Source organism: Ascaphus truei, chromosome 12 (assembly GCF_040206685.1).
Source record: "Ascaphus truei isolate aAscTru1 chromosome 12, aAscTru1.hap1, whole genome shotgun sequence".
In the NCBI taxonomy this organism is placed as follows: Eukaryota; Metazoa; Chordata; class Amphibia; order Anura; family Ascaphidae; genus Ascaphus; species Ascaphus truei.
In genome coordinates this window covers 48,794,679-48,812,242 of record NC_134494.1, presented here as the reverse complement: position 1 = coordinate 48,812,242, position 17,564 = coordinate 48,794,679, and the positions used below count along the sequence as shown (strand labels likewise).

At 43.6% G+C, this 17,564-nt stretch overlaps 1 protein-coding gene across 1 annotated transcript in view; it reads left to right on the top strand.

Moving 5' to 3' along the window:
- Positions 1 to 1,307: 1,307 nt before the first annotated feature.
- LOC142464237 (ras-related and estrogen-regulated growth inhibitor-like) overlaps positions 1,308 to 17,564 on the top strand; it is a 28,021-nt gene continuing 11,764 nt past the window's right edge. The window contains exons 1-2 of the mRNA XM_075567643.1: positions 1,308 to 1,722; positions 11,495 to 11,551. Coding sequence (XP_075423758.1) covers positions 1,614 to 1,722; positions 11,495 to 11,551 — 166 coding nt within the window. The 5' untranslated portion in view covers positions 1,308 to 1,613. The remainder of the gene's footprint in view (positions 1,723 to 11,494; positions 11,552 to 17,564) is intronic.

The following is a 17,564-nucleotide window of genomic DNA, read 5'->3' as shown; positions in this document are numbered from 1 at the left end:
AAATGTGGAATTATAGGGCAAATAAAATGTTCAAGAAGGCCTCCCTCTCCTGATTATTAACCACTTCAATATGATATCCCTCTCATTAACGAAGGAAGTTCTCATCTGTTATTTGAACCCTAAACACGCAGTAATGATATTGTCTGTGCTCGGTTATTCAGCTGCCTCGGTCACATACAGAACACCAAAACATTTATCACTAACTGTCCGTGAAAGGTCTTTAAATGTAACTATGTATTGTCATCATAACTCTGTGCCCAGGAATACTTGAAAACGAGCGGTAATGTATTATTTCCTGGTACAACATCTTATAAATTGTGGTTCTTCACTGTTTGCTTTTCCGTTCTGGGGTTGCTGGGTTATCAAACCTATGGAAGGCGCAATCCAAGTAGGTTTTTATTTTTGGGGTGAGGGTTCATTTTTTCTATATAGGGTTGAAGCAGGGGGTCTTCGCAGCTGAACCCCATTAATTTAAACCCCGATGCTGCCCCTACTTACAGAGATACTGGGCTCCCCTTCGGAGGCAAGTATCTGCCGTTTTCAACTTCCTCGTTATTTAGGCCAATAGGAAGCTGCACTGACTGAGGTGGCAGCTTCCTATTGGCCCGCAGGGACTGGGATCTTTAAAAAACAGCCATATAGTGAACCCTGGAATGGCAACCGCCCCATACGGAGGTAAGTACCTGCAGAAGCAGGGGGTCCCCCCAGAGCTGAAATGAATGGGTTTCAGCTCTGGAGATCCCCTGCTTCAATCCTGTATAGGAAAAAAAGCTGCTTGGATTGCCTCTTTAAATCATGGGTTGTCTTCAACGCACGCAGGCTGGCAGTGATTATAAAAAATAAAAAAAAACAGTCAAGGGCTGTAGATATCTGCCTAAAAGTATATATTATTCCATTGTGTGTTGGAAGGGTCTACAATGCATTGCTCCACACAGAAGGGTGGTTGTGGAATACCATTAAAGAACCGCCAGTGATATAGGGCATGGGGGGCTCAAGACCCTCCCAAACCGGTCAGGATTTAAGGATATCCCAACTTCAGCACAGGTAGCTCAGTCAGTGGCTCAGTCAAAGATTGAGCCACCTGTGATGAAGCTGAGATATGCTTAAATCCTGCCGTGCTGTTGGGGAGCTCTTGAGGTTGGAGTTGAGCACCCCTGGTCTGCTGCCCCGAGTTTGAGAAACCCTACATTAAACAATGAAAAGTTACATACACACTCATCTGGCAGCAAGGGGTTAAAAACAGAGCCCTTACAAGTTCACTTATTCAGCGTGACCCAGTGACACTTCATAACTACGTATTGCTTCCAAACTCTTCCAGCCTTTGCCAGCAAGGCTCGCAGCACAGTCCCTGTAATGTTCTGCTTCGACAGCCAGAAGAATAGGAGGCGGGAATAGACTGTGTAGTAGGCAGGAAATATTGGGTTTGGAGAGAAGGAGGTTGGCTGGAACACAGCAATGTATTTACTCCCTGCCAAGCCAGAATGCGCAGCTACAGAGAGGGAATTGTATGGGACATCAACTCCGTACACCGTAGCATGCATGCTAAAGCCATAATCTAGCAGTTTGTCTCATTGAACAGGATTCTCATCAGGCATTTAGAGTATACATATAGGATGACCTCTAACTTTCCACTACCACGTCCTCTAAGGCGATCTTGGAGCCTGACTCCTGCACGGACCATGCGCATTGTGGTGCTGGGGCAAAGTGCTGTAGGCAAAACAGGTAAATTGTGTGTGTGTTCGTGTGTGTGTTCATGTGTGTTCAGGGCACCCAAATGGACAAAAATAGGACAAATCACTTATCTTATAGTCCCGGTGTTTGCAGTGCAGCCAGGATCACCATCCAGCAACAGAAATGGATAGAACAAAAATCCAAAGAATCCGCAGCACTCGCTAGTCCGTTTAAATTGTAAAATGGGGTTTAATTCATCTCACCAGCATCAGGGGTAAATACAAGAAAAAGGGGAACGACGTTTCGGACCTCCCGGTCCTTTCGCTCCTGATGCTGGTGAGATGAATTAAACCCCATTTTATAATTTAAATGGACTAGTGAGTGCTGCGGATGCTTTGGGTTTTTGTTATATAATTTATTGCTCTGTAGTGCGTGGCTGGCCATTCTGGCAGTGAAGGGGTTAAAATACAGAAGCTCGAAAGGTTTCACTTTACTCAACGTATATTTCAATTTTAAAATAGGTGTGGTTAAAAGGTTTAAGGGATGGAGGTTTTGTAAACGTGTGCGTATAATGAATTCAGTAGAAATAACCGTGTTGGTCCAGTTGTGATAGTGCAGAGTAAATGAGAACTTCAGTTTTAGCTGATACGTTATTTTGTTAGTCCAAATAAAAAAAGGTATCACCTAAAACTGAAGTTCTCATTTCCTGTGTGTGTGTACATACACACTTTTTTAGCACCTTTTTTTTCTTCAGTTTAGGCATTAATAAACTTATTATAGTGGTTATGAAAAACTCCTTTTTCTCTGCTTAGGGTTCCAGAACCTGTTTCCATACAAAAATACCACCATATTTAATTATAATACAATCGTGTGTTTATCTGTATTTAAATATAGAGAACTAGAAATAAACAAATACAATGCATTGTGGTGGCATTTTCAGAATGTATACACCACACTAAGGAATGCATCATTTATGTTGTAAGGTTCCACCTGAGAAAGATTGCTATAGAAAACCTTTTCACTGTATGGGTGCTGCTTTATCAGACCCGTTGACATACCATTTTTATTTAGATTGTAAGCTTTTTTGAACAGGTCACTCCTTACAGTACCTACACTGTACCAGTGTATGATGAGGTTTTAACTGTTTGATTGCCAGAGGGCAAACCGCCATCACGTGACTGCTGTCTCCCTTCATCCGGAAACGGAAGAGGTGGAATCCTCCCTTTTCCCTGCAGTACAGATGGCGTTGGGCGTGAGCACGCTAAGGGCAGGACGTACCTACTACCTTGATGGGACCCCATGGATGCCAGGTCCCATGAGTGCCAGGTCCCATGACCTGGTGGCTGCGCCTTGGGGCACACACAGGGTTCATTGAATTATTGGCTCTCACACCCTTTGATACAGTGCTGGGGAATATGTTGGCTAATTGTAAATAAATGCTAATAACCCTGAAATTAGCAGAAATCATACCTTGTATTATTTCAATGGGGGTTGGGGGGAAGCATGGGATAATGTACATTGGTACCGAGTATTGCAACACAATAATAGTGTTACTTATTCATTTTTAACATTTTCTTTCAATGATGATGCTTTACAAGAATGAACTACAGTACCCACAATAGGCTTTGAATGTGCATTAAGAGAGTATATATGTGTCTAGAAAATGCTATGGTTATCTGTATTTTAGGAGGACACATTCTAACGGGTGTAAAATCACTGCAGGGATGCTCGAAAGAAAAGAAAACAGGCTGATCTCACATTTCTCAAGACATTTAGCACTGGGGTTATTTATTACACTCTGTGCCAATCGCGGCACTATCACACAAACTCCCATTGCCGTCAATGGGAGTTTCTGGGCTATTGTTCCCCTATTGGCACTATCTCAATTTAATGAATAACCCCATTATCTTTAGTTTAATGCATGGAGAGTTGACCTACTTTGTATACTGGTCTAATTAGTTGTGCGGTATCATGCACCAGCATATAAATGGTCATTCATATTTGTGTTTATATAATGTGGTCATCTTTGCAGGTTTTCTTCTGATCAATATGAATTCCTATAAAGAGCCAGCCTCCAGTTTGACTGAAAGAATTGATTTAACGATTTATTTTTATGTCAGCAGCAGTACGGATTCCATCCTCGCCACTTACGATAGCTAAAGGCAGAGCCCCCCATAAAATATGTTCCAAACGGAAGATCAAAGTTAAAAAACAAATGCGCAGAATACACAAATTCCAGACTACGTTAGCAGTCTGGTATTGTACAGGGTTCAGCTGATATGCTGCCAAATATTCAACACTACTAGTTAAGATAATGAAGGTCTCTGGGTAAAGTGAGGTCAGCGTTCTATAAACACATCACCTGTCATCACATGAAAGGGGACACTGAAACAAAAGCTTATTCTAAGGCTGCTAATTGGACACTGCAATAAGGGGATGTTGGGTGCTGCTGCTTAGAGATTGTAAATGGTACAATAGATTGTATCTATACAGAGTGACTTATGTTTAATATGAAATGTGGGAGTTTGAATGAGTCTGAGTTTTTTTCCTTATTTATCTTGCAAACTTGGGGCCAGATGCACAGTTTTGTTTTATTTTTCAGGGCTTACACCGTCATCTAACCTAAAACCGTAGTGTATGTTATTTTCGCTGTGGTTAACGCATATCCACAAAGCTAATTATATGCAAAAGCAATGGCGTTTTTTTAAACGCTTTCGCATAGGCTTAATGTCACAGTATTGTAGCCCGACATGGCATTACCGGTCAGTAATGGCACGTTAAGTATGTCTTCTCTATAGGTGGCGTTAGTCCTAAAACAGAGAGAAACTCCTATTTCGGTAAAGTACCTAGTGACTTATATACCACCGCAAACATTCCTTTTTTCACCATGTGGACAGATACAATACCTGTGAACACACCTGTGAGAGTAAATTCATTTCAGCAACTGAGACCCTCTGCTTCCCGAGATACATACCTGAGAAGCTGCCCCTGGTAGCAGCCCCAGCTGGGCACCCAATATGTCTCCCACGGCCCAGTAGGAAGCGTGGAGCTTTTACACTTAACAGAGATACTTATATGATACAGTGCTGCATGTATCTCTGGAATTGGGGGGGCCGGAGCTGAAATTAACGCGGTTCAGAGCTGGAGACCCCCTTGCATCAAACCGGAGGGGAAATACATTTTTGTTTAACGTGACGTTAACAGCTTCTTAGTCACTTAAAAGTGTATTGAGGATCTGGCCTTTGTTGAGAATAAAAGTAATACAATTACATACAAAAACATAAATTGGGACAATGTTTTTACACAGTTATTTTGTTCCCCTCTAAAGAAATAAATGTCTTCTAAAAAGTGGCAGCGCTCCGACATGTTATTTTGTGGCACCCTTTGCAAAAGACAAACGTCTGATTTTTACTGTTTTTAAATATTTCATAGAAAAATACAGTTGTCTATTTGCACAATCAATTTGTGTGTGTGCGTGTGTGTGTGTGCGTGCGTGCGTGCGTGTGTGCGTGCGTGCGTGCGTGTAGAAAAAAAAATATGTAAATTCATTTTTTTAGATGTATTTATATTTAAAAAAACAAAAAAAAAACTAATACTTATAATCAACAATGTCTCTAGTGGCGGGACTTATAAGAAACAGACTCGTGCACTGCCGAAGGAAACAGGCGATCAAAAACAAACAAGTAATCAGAAAGGAATTGTGTATCCGGAAAATATGTATAATGTTTACGGAACGTGACACGAAGGTCAGCCTGAAGCTTCCTGCAAAAGAGGTTCTGCGTTGTAGTACCAAAAATACAGCAGGGGTGGGTGGGGGGCCCAAGGGGCTTGGAAGAGGGGGGCTCCGAGTGACAGCAGAGACAGGTGTAGCAATGCTTAGGCCACGTCCAGGGTGGAAACAGGCGCGCTGCAGTGCTGCGCCCGGCCGGGCGATTCCTAGCCGGCTAGGTGCGCGCGCGTCTGGGGGCACGGCAACGACATCACGGAGCTGGTTCGCACTTGCGAGCAGAAAAATCAATTTTGCTTGCTCGGCAAGCGGCGGAGCGCCGTGAAGGCGCGCCCGCCCGCTCACGCAGGCCACGTGCATTGTCTCAACGTGTTCAGCGCCACCCTGGACGAGGCCTTATTGTTTTCAGTGCCGCTGCCACACACGGGGGTGGGGAGGGGATGTCCCATTAAAAAGCATGGACCCTCCGCAGTTCGATTGGGGCAAAGACAGTCCCAAGCGCAGCGGACCTTCTTCGTCTGTGGTGCTGGGGTCAGTAAGTCTTGCTATCTGTACACACTGGGAGACTCAGAAAGCGATTCCCTGAGCTCCGATGTAGGTTTTTCCAATGGCGCATTAACTCCCATTGACTGCATCATCAGTTACCGCCGGGCAGTAACCCACACTGGGGCTTAGGGAATCTCTTCTATAGAGTAACAACAGAGAGAGAATATTAGAGATGGAGAGAGAGAGAAGGCAACTGAGCGGAGATTTGTTTGTCAAATGAATATAATCTAAAAAATTCCTATAAACAATGCAGAAGTAACATGGAATTGTTTGGACGCGACCTTGTAATAAGCCGGGAGGCAGATGATTCACTGCTTGGTAAACAGCAGATTGTTTTGTCGTGCTGCAAGCGGGCACAGATTGCAGATACCCAGACACATAAAGGAATGTGCGACTAGTCAACTATAATACCGTTTGCAATTGTGATGATGATTGTTGCATCAAGTAACGGCTGGTGGTGTACGATCCAAGAATGTTTCTGTGTCCTTGTTCTGTTATCCAGAAATGACGTGCAGAAACGAAGGCAAATGAACTGCCCGTTTCCACTGGGTGACTTTAAGGGGGTTATTTATGAGCCTGTGATAGTGCCGATCGGGGCACTATTGCATGGAAATGCCCATTGACTTCCCTGGGCGATAGTTGTAGGGGGTTATTCAGTAAACCGGCATGAAGTTTTTCTTGATCACAGGTTTGTTTTTGACAATCTGGCGCAGTCATTGTTTCTTATTTGAAGATGAAGGGTGAAAAACGTGGATCTATAATGTAGCAAAAGTGTGTTGGTTATTTGGTAAAGAAGCAACTTTCCCAACAATACAGCTTCATGCAGGGTATCTGAAAGGGTGTGAATGCACGCTTTGGCTGGTCTGGTTAAGCACTGATACAGGGTATCTGTAAGGGTGTGAATGCACGCTTTGGCTGGTCTGGTTAAGCACTGATGAAGGGTATCTGTAAGGGTGTGAATGCACGCTTTGGCTGGTCTGGTTAAGCACTGATGAAGGGTATCTGTAAGGGTGTGAATGCACGCTTTGGCTGGTCTGGTTAAGCACTGATGAAGGGTATCTGTAAGATCTTACCCATGGATTCCCAGTGTCTGGACTTGTAAACATACAGAGCAGGCTGTGTGTTACTGGCGATGGAGGGGTTAATATCCAGAGGTTGAGAAACGGCTAATGATCAGCTGCCAGCTGATGAAGAAGTAGCAATTATTCAGCATCTGGGACAACAGCAGAAATGCAAAGAGTAGCCATAACCCGTAGCAAAAATGGACAAAGATACTGACCAGCAAGCCATCTCAGGCCTGGTCCCCAGTGGCTACTGCTGCACGCGCTACGGCATTCACGCCACACACCACAGCACTGCCCTCTATGGGGCAGGCCCCAGTCGGCTTGTGCGTACACGCACAAGGCGTGATGTGTGACCGCCTTGGCCAAAAGACAAGACTTTTGTCATTTAGCGCGGCGGCCGAGCATTGGCCACGTCACGGTAGTGGCTCAGCCAATGAGGGCGAACCAGTTGCGTGACATCATGGCCCCGCCCCTGAGTCGGATCTCCTGCTCTCCACTGCAAGCACAACCGCCTACCACAGGTCGCGGCTGAAACGGGTGCATGCACCGCCAGACGCTCCGGCGTGCGTACAGCCGTGACCTCTGGGGCCGTAGCCTAAGGCTAAGGCCCCGGTAACTCAGCTGCAACGCGCGCCCGCGAGATTGGCGGCGCGTGCAGCCGATTACCTGGTCTGCAGAGTGATGCAGTAAGAGAGACCGGGGGGGGGGGGGGGCGTGGCGGGGGAGTGACGGGGGCGCGGCCATGACGTCACCCGGCAGGTTCGCCCTCATTGGCTGAACCGCCGGGGGGCATGCCGTATCGCTCGACGCGAGTCCTGCTCTCAATTCTATTGTCTCAATTCTATTGAGAGCAGGAGCAGCTCTCGCCTCAGCGCTGCGGCCCCCCCTCGCAGCGGGCCCGGCGCCATTGAGGGGAGGGCTCTCGTGCGTGCAGCGTCCACCACAGCGGACGCTGTAGTAGGCAGCGGGGTCAATCCCTAAGGCAGAGAAAGGGGGGGCAGAGATTGTACTTAGGTGCATGTGTGGGAGATGTAGGATTACTTTATAAGCATCTGGAAAGACGCTGTTAGGGATGTCCAAGCAGCAGAGAAGCTATGAACACAACGCTGCTGGAACACTGCTGAGTCCTGTAACCAAAGCAGTAAAGAAACAGCCATGAAAGAACATGGAGTCGTTCTTTCAGTATCGCACACCGATCCAGCGTTCACTGCCATTCAAGGCAATTACCGCCAGATCAGGGTACGATAGGCTGCGTCAGTGCTGCGTCAGTGCTGCGTCAGTGCTCTGTAATTCCTGCTCATTCTTAGCAGTCTCAGCATGTCCCGTATGAATTGTTGATAGCACAGATGTACTTGTCAGAGTTGATTCTCCCTTCTCTTGATCTCATTTAAAATACGTTTCCCGTGATTTGAAGTAGCAATTAAATGCCCCAAAGCATCTGAGCCTTTTCATTTTCTTTGTAATGTTTCTGTAACTGTGGTGGTCAGTAATCATTGTGGCATAAAGAGTGGCGTTCCTGATGCGTGCTTCGCTGGAGCGCAATCATTTTCAGCTGGGTGATTACAACTCTCCAGAAACCATTCTTAAAAGCAGAGAAAGGAGGTGGGGCCTTTTTACAATGTATCTGACTTTCTGTAAAGGGAGGTGAGGTTATTGGTACTTTTGTATTTTTCTGAATTCTGATCACTGCTTGTGCTTTACACATGTACTGTATCTTGGGCCTGAACTTGAAATAGTTTGAATTCTGCCTGGACACATTGCACCTCCCCTAACCAGTATTTTTTTTAATGTAATATCTCCAAAACTCGATGCTTAAAGAAGCAATTCAAGCTTCACTTAAATGATATATATATGTATATATATATACATATATATATATACAGTCTTTGATTACCTTTTATTGAAAACTAATGACATAAGCTGCTGATTGATTAATTTTTCTGGAATTAGTCAGTAAAGATCCTGCTTACCAGGGCTCACTAAATGGCTGCCTTTCAGTTTCAATCAATCCTTCAGTCAGAGTAACTCATCAGCTACAATGTATCCTGATATTACTTAGGTAACATCATCTATTGTTACAGTGTGCAGCTCAAACTGCTGGGAATATTGGCAACAAATAATCACAAACAGGAAAGTGTTGCAAATATCTTGCACTGCTAGGGATGTGGGCTAAACCTGCTATAGATATCAAAGGATGCTCAGTATATTAAAACTGGTTAAAAATAGCATTGAGTTGAATAATAGTAAAAAAATAAAAATAAAAATGTAAGTTATCTAATACTACATAACTGATTTCTTAATTAAAAACACATGTAGAATATTGCATGAATCCCTGGGGCATCTTTCACTGGTAAGTGCCTGAGGGGGCAGGGGTCCCAGCGCTGAAATTCACACCGTTCAGCTCCAATTCCTCCGGATTCCAATCCTGGTACAAGATAAGAGGAAGGTGTATTGTGGGGAGGGGGGGGGGGGAAAGGGGGGGGAGAGACTGTGGAGCCACCTGTGCTGAAGCAGGGATATCCTGAAGACCTGACCTGTTAGTGACTCTTGAGGACTGGAGTTGGTCACCCCTGTCAGTGGTCAACGTGGCTTAAAATAACAGTGGTTCTGTGCTGTACGTGACTCCCAAGAACTTCCAAATCTGGTCAATATTGGGGCTCAGTTCTCTGCACCTTCTTTTTGAAACATGTTTACAATAGCTATACGATGAGAAAGTATTGAAAAATATATAGCTAATTGATTTTTTGAAGGAAATCATAACGGCAAACAAATGTAATTGCAGTCTTGGACTGTGCATGTAAAAGTAGTGGTACTTGGTACCATCACACATTGACCACTGACTACACACATTAAAGCAGCGATACTACAGTACGTTCCCACTCTTTATTTTTCTTTCTATATGTAAAGCGCGTGTGACAATTTATCATTCTGCATTCTTACATAAGCTAACAATCGTTTGGTGCTCCGGTTATAAATCCGTAAAAATCCTGATTGTCTGACTAACGTAATATCCACCTTTCCATTTCAATCAATCCTTCAGTCAGTGTAACTCAACAGCTACAATGCATCCCTACATTACTTAGGTAACTATCTATTATTACAGTTTGCAGCTCAAACTGCTGGGAACATTGGATACAAATGATCATAAACAGGAAAGTGTTGGAAAAATCTTGCACTGCTGGGGAGGTGGGCTAAAGCCTGCTATAGAAATGAAAAGATGCTTTAAAGCTCATTAAAAATGGTGTTGAGTTGAATAAAATAAAAAACAATCACTATAATCTAATACTACAGAACCGATTTATTTTGAAACATATAAGATTTCACGTTCTGCTGCTTTAATAACAAGCAGATTAGGGCTGAGCTAAAGTAGTCCACAACCCAGTTATGTAGAAGAAGAGAGACCGTCTGGCGACTCCAGGTATAGCACACTAGCTTAATAAGCTGGTGCTGTAATTTGGTAAGTGGAACATGTGGAAACAAGCCTAATGGAGGTATGGGGGTAGTAGCTGTGTGCAGTCCCGTTCCCAGTGTATGGTGATCGGCTGCAATTGCACAGCTATACGGATAGAGTAGGTACTCACAGTAAACCGTTCCCCTCTTTTTCTGGTTGGATGTTCACCTCCAAGGGTGAATGGCGTCCTTCCGTTGCGTGGCCACGATCCGGATGTGAGTAAGAAGATAGATGATCGATGCCACCGTAGTTTCTATGGAAGTCAGACTCACCAGGTGGGATGATAAAATAAATGTATTTAACTACATAAAACAGATACTAACAAACATGACTAGGAGACCTCCTCCCACGCGTTTCGAGCAAATTTGCTCTTTCTCAAGGAGTTATGGAAAGGTAGGAGTTTCTATTGACAGGTAAATCCCACACTATTGGTTATTTTAATCCCCCACCCTTTTTTTTTTTTGCAACTCTATTTATTCAAGTAGTAATTTTGACATTTAGCAAACATTAAGTGGTTACCAAGTGTCAATAACTGTCTTGCATAACATACATTGTACAGAAAAAGAAAAAAGTACGTCAGACACGCAGACAGAGCAAATAACCGTAACTAAAATGAACTGATACAAACTGGTTTTATAGAAAGGAATATCAAAGTATACAAGAAATATCTTATAGTGCCGGCGACGCGATCGATAGCGTCACCCATCGCCATTGCGAAAGTTGTAATCAGGTTTGGAGACGTCGCTGGCTACAAGGGGAGTGACGTCAGCAAGGGGGAAGGCAGAGGGGCTATGTGATTGGCTTATAGGCAGTCACATGGGGAGACCGTATATGCAAAATCAAATTCTAGTGACTACAAGGATTTTGGTAGCGCCGTTGCGTCCTCTATAAGCGCACACGACGGCATCAATACAATTGTTTTGAAGTGACGACGCCGTTGCTGGCACTATAAGCGTAGCCTAAGTATGACTGACTATCAATTCAATTATATTTCCCTAAATAATATAAATAGTTATTTTTTCTTTTTCAATACAGCGTTGACTGTGAGATTCATCACTAGGAGGTTCATTGGAGACTATGATCCAACTCTTGGTAAGTACACACTGTTTGTGTATCATGGAACAATTACCAGTATAGAAATAAGAACCTGCTCTGTTCACCCCAAACGTCCCTGTGATGTGGTTGGTTTTTAGTATCAGGGTTCCGGCTTCTGTTATGGTTTAATGGCAGGATTTGGGTGATGTCAGGACAGAGAGAGGATGTTAATGATCAGATCAAGAGCAATAAAGAAGCCCAGATTGGAGCAACCCAAACCCGACAGGATTATAGTAGGGTTCGGGAAATCACAAGGAGCGTGGCTAAAGAGAGCAGGGGTACCTGCAACATAGGAAAGACTACAACAAAAATCAGGATAGGAAACTGGGACACGGAGAGAGGAAAGTCGCATACATTGTTGGGATTAGGAAACCAACAGAAAGGTTGAGATAAAGGCAGGAGAAGCAAAATAAAGACCTGATCAGCACTGGCCATGAAAGAGCATACAGGTTGAGAGCTAGAACAGAAGGTTGTCACCGGATGGTATTTTGCAACTTTTCTTAAGTAGCAAAACAATAGCTTATTGGTGCGGATTTATTTTATAACTGGTGCTTTCAGACAGGCAGGGAACCCCTTTTATTGATTATATATATTGTTTACATATATACATACATATATACACAGATGCATTATAAGGGGATTTTTTGTGATATTACACAACTCACTGCCATTGAATCCTATGGAAACTGTGATATTCTTCAGCGGAGCCAGGAAATCTGCCACATCTGTAAAGATATCTGAAAACCGTTTGACTCCCCAGCATGGCTTGCTTGCTGTCTTTCAGTCTTACTGGTCCAGCAATGGTTATTTTGCCAAACAGAATTCGGTGAGCTCAGACCTACCTCTGTGACAGCATGCATCAGCAACACTATATATCTTCCACTACCTTATGGAGTATGCTGCTAGGGAAAGGCAATATATGTATGGATAACCAATACAAAAGACCTGTGCTTACAATTTATTAGTGAACTTTTACATTTTCATCCTAAATTTTTTTTGTATCTTTTGATCACAAAATGATAGACTGCCACATTGTAGAAGTATTTTATACCTATTTGTAAATTGGAGAATTGGCAAGAAACTCAGAACCTTAAAAGAAGGGGGCGAAACACCTCCAAACAAAACTATTTAGCCCAACGGAGCTTACAATCTAAGGATCGGTTCAAGTGAATGGGCCAAAATGAGTGTCTGATGGTGTAGCACTGCTTGGTAAATATGGCCTTGACCGATTACTTCCTTTTGTCTCTGGGAAATGAAATAAAAATTATTGTTGATCATGTCACCACCAGCAAAGTGTGAACAAAGGGAGGGTGGGGAGGGTAGGGGGGGGGGGGGGGGGTGGGGAGGGTGGGCTTTTGTCACTGCAACTCGCCACTTCCCCATTGCCGATTGGCTGCAGTGGTTGGCATGTCGTTTTTGAACTGGGTTTTCCACTGTGAGCATCTCCTGAATTGGGGTTACCTGGGTGTTAAGGATGCAGCGTTTCTAGTAAGATAAAAAAAATACAAAAAAAATATATGCATACCAAGTCCCAAGTGGGAATGCTGCTTTAAAGCACAGAGCCAGGTAATCGTCTTACCTAGCAAAAGGTGAGCATTGCAATATTCGCCAATGCTGTTCCCCCAAAAGCAAATTAAATTCCTTTGGTTTGCATCTATAATGCAGCCACTCGGCTCTCAAAGTAAAATTGGTTTCTAAACCAGCAGTCCGTGGACTTGGACTCTGTTCATACAGTAATTTTCCACTTAAATCGTACTTGCTGGCTGCTTCTTGTCAGTTTCTTTTTTTGCTGATTAAATTATCATACAATCAGGCCCTTTCTCTCTGAAAAACAGCAAGCGCTCTTACGACATAACATCCCCCCCCCTAATAAATCCCTGTTATCTCAGCCTCCGCTCACATACTGTACTTGCTAAGCCTTTTGCCTTGTTTGTTCTGATAATCAGTCCTTCATACGCAGCTGGTTGTAAGCAGCAATATTGCACACTCCATAATTGGGACTACCCTTAAAATGAGAAAAGAATACCTATATATGGCACACAGGAAATAAAACCTTTAAAGCGGCAATCCCCCCTATTCTCTTTTTTTTGCACCCCCCTTTTTTTTGCTGAATAGAAACACAAGGTTCCTTGGGCGCTGAACCATGCTATTTTCAGCTCTTGGCGAAACAACATGGCTGCCAACTCTTGTATGTCCCCTGTGCTAATAGGAATGGCTTTCTATTGGATGACCATTTAAGTGCTACCAGTAATTTCACTTAAAGATTCTCAGTATCTCAGGACCCTGGGGGAGGGGAGAGAGGGGGAGTCTTTTGATCTGAAATAATTGCAGTTCAGCTTCACAAGACCCACCGTTTCCCATGCTGTCACACAAATGGGGACATTACTTACTGTATGAGGGATTGCTGCTATAAATCTAATTATCAAGAAGCCAATTAAAGTTATTTCTCCCACAAATAAAAGCAGATGGCGAGAGGGTTCTGGAAAATAAATGAGTCATGTGTACACCCAGGAAATGTGCATTTGTGCTTGTTATTTCTTTCTTAGCTTACACAATGATTTATATATTTAAAAAAAACCTAAAGATTAGATTTTTAGAGGAATCGGAGTGCCGCGGGCACTGCACTGCTTTTGGTTCCCCATCCAGTTACCAGCATTTATTAAGTCAGGCTCTTGGATTGCGGAATTAATCCTTCTAATGAAATGCCTCGCTCATGCCAAGACCAGTTCTAATATTTGATGTAAAGCATTAAGCAGTGTCAGCATGGATTGTGCAACTCGGTATTTGTGACTCTGAGGAGGAATAAACAGTGGATGAGGGTTGTTTTCTGGAGTTAAACAATTACTGTACTTGTCATTGAAGTGTAAATTGTAACTGTTTACATATTGTATGAAACCTCCACATTTGGAAGGCCACAAAAACATACTTTCCAAAATGATTCTTATAACTAATCATGATACGTAACTTGACCATTATACGCAGGTCTGGATGCTTCAAAGTGCAAACGAACCTCTATAACTGCCACTGTAACCCCATGAGCGCAGACAGGTCCCGGATGGCGGATGTGGAAGGAGCTCTCTAATGTTTCCATCAGGCTGACTGATCCATGAGAGTGGTAACACCGATCTGCTTCTAGTCAACATGCAAGTGACCCTGACATACAGTACCGGGCACATCATAAGGTCCTCTGGCGTGCGTGGACCATGCCGTACCAGGTGCATCATAAGGTCCATGGACGTGCTAGGACCATGCAGTGCCAGGACCATGCAGTGCCAGGACCATGCAGTGCCAGTACTACGTGCCAGAACCATGCCGTACCAGGACCATGCCATGCCAGGACCATGCAGTGCCAGTACTACGTGCCAGAACCATGCCGTACCAGGACCATGCCATGCCAGGACCATGCAGTGCCAGTACTACGTGCCAGAACCATGCCGTACCAGGACCAGGCCATGCCAGGACCATGCAATGCCAGTACTACGTGCCAAAACCATGCCGTACCAGGTGCTTCATAAGGTCCATGGACGTGCCAGGACCATGCAGTGCCAGTACTACGTGCCAGAACCATGCCGTACCAGGACCATGCCATGCCAGGACCATGCAGTGCCAGTACTACGTGCCAGAACCATGCCGTACCAGGACCAGGCCATGCCAGGACCATGCAATGCCAGTACTACGTGCCAAAACCATGCCGTACCAGGTGCTTCATAAGGTCCATGGACGTGCCAGGACCATGCAGTGCCAGTACTACGTGCCAGAACCATGCCGTACCAGAACCATGCCGTGCAAGGACCATGCAGTGCCAGGACCATGCCGTGACAGGATCATGCAGTGCCAGGACCATGCCGTGACAGGATCATGTAATGCCAGTACTACGTGCCAGAACCATGCCGTACCAGGACCATATATATAGTTTTTTTTAATAGTGCATCCTGCATGAATGTTTCAATAAGTGATACATATGTGAAACAAGTTGCCATCCAGTAGTGTCCTCATTAATCTAATTTTTAATTGGCATGGTGCAGATGCCACAATATATGCCACCATGCAGATGTAGCGCGTGACATTGTCCCCCCAGATAACACAACATAACCTGTTCCTAATGAAGAATATCACAGCGTTTCCATAGGATTTAATAGCAATGGCCCAGAACATACAAAATACAGATGTAGACGCTGTTATTGCTGGTGCATTGCAGCAGGACAGACGCAGCTCACCGGGGGGAGAACTGCCACTGCGAATGCATTAGCCACATGCTGATAAGCGATGCAGCAAACACAAAAAGGTGTGGGGCCAACACACCAGCAGGTGTAATAACGTCTGCTACATCTGTACAGTATTATAGTTTTATTTAAAAAACGCCAATATATGCTGCGCCAACACATCAGACCAGAAACAGCAGTGAAGCCTGCTACATCTCTGGGTGGGATCCTTCATAAAATAATCATCTTAAGCCATCTGAGAAAACTCAGACCCAATAATTACCACTTTCCCTCCCCCCCCCTCTTCTCCCCCTCACAAAGCATTACCAGAGACCCTGAGAGGCCCTCAGGAATAATGCTATTAATTCCAGTTGGTAAGCGATTTAGAATGCATTATGATAGGAATTTAAATCCAGGGATTAGTGTTATGTACAATACAGCCAAATTTAAAAATATATTTAAAAAAAACGTCTTTACTGTTAAGAGAGAGAACTGTAATGCATTGCTGGTCACTGTGGCACAGAAGGGGTTAAAGGTTTTAGCACAATATTCCATCTGAGTACTTACAATAGTCTATTGTTTAGCAGCATTCAGTATCATCTGGGACTGAAAGAGACTTTATACACTTCTTTATAATCTGTCAGTGTTTCTGGAATGTAGTGGTGGTGTTCCTCGAAACCCGTCCCCATTCAGTGCCAGTGCAGAGACCTCTCTCGTGCAGTATGTAACTTTGCTATGGTTAGTGGAGGCTGATTTTCAGATACAGTTTATACATTTATTGCAGGTTGTGATACCTTTTAGCGGACCAACATCAGAGCCTGCGAAACCTCGGGTCTCTGCTTTAAGTGCACTCGAATTACAAAAATAAAAATATATTGATGTAAGTATGGTGGCAAACACACAGATACCCCGCAAGCTCACCGAAACCCCCCAAAATTACCACAATATATATATGTATATAAGTGTCAAAAGGAGTGCTACTGGGCGTGGCTAATTGTATAAAACAAGAAACAAAGAAGTTCAGAGCAACATCCAATGTGACAAAAATACACAGTGAAATACCTATATATCTCTTGAAAAGGGTCATTTAGTTAACTCTTTGTCCAAAGCGTATAAGCCTGCGAGGCATGACCATATTATCGCAGCTCCTAACACTAACTGATTAAAATCCTTATTTACCTCTATAATTAGAGGAAGGACGGTCCTGGCATTAAACCTATCACAACCAGCTGCATGAAAAGAAAGCCTGCTTACCTGGACAGTGGGGAGGGGCGAGCTTTAGACCCTGGGTGGGAGGAGCCACTAACCTCCAAAACAGCTGAGACCAGCTGGACAAAGTTAACAAACACACAGATACCCAGCAAGCTCTCAGAAACCTCTCCAAATTACCACTATATATATATATATATATATATATATATATATATATATATATATATATATATATATATATATGTATGCTCATATGCATGTCATTTCCCAGAATCCCTTGCTGCAGTGGAAGTGCTGTATGCTGGGTGATAATGGGGAAAGGCGGGGTTGCAGACCTGCCTAAGACATGCAGATGAGCATACAGTTGTATTTGCATATATATATATATATATATATATATATATATATATATATATATATATATGTGTCAAATGGAGTGCTACTGGGCGTGGCTAATTGTATTAAACAAGATAAAAAGAAGAGGTAAATAAGGATTTTAATCAGTTCAACTAAATTACCCATTTTCAAGAGATATATAGGTATTTCACTGTGTATTTTCGTCACATTGGATGTTGCTCTGGACTTCTTTGTTTCTT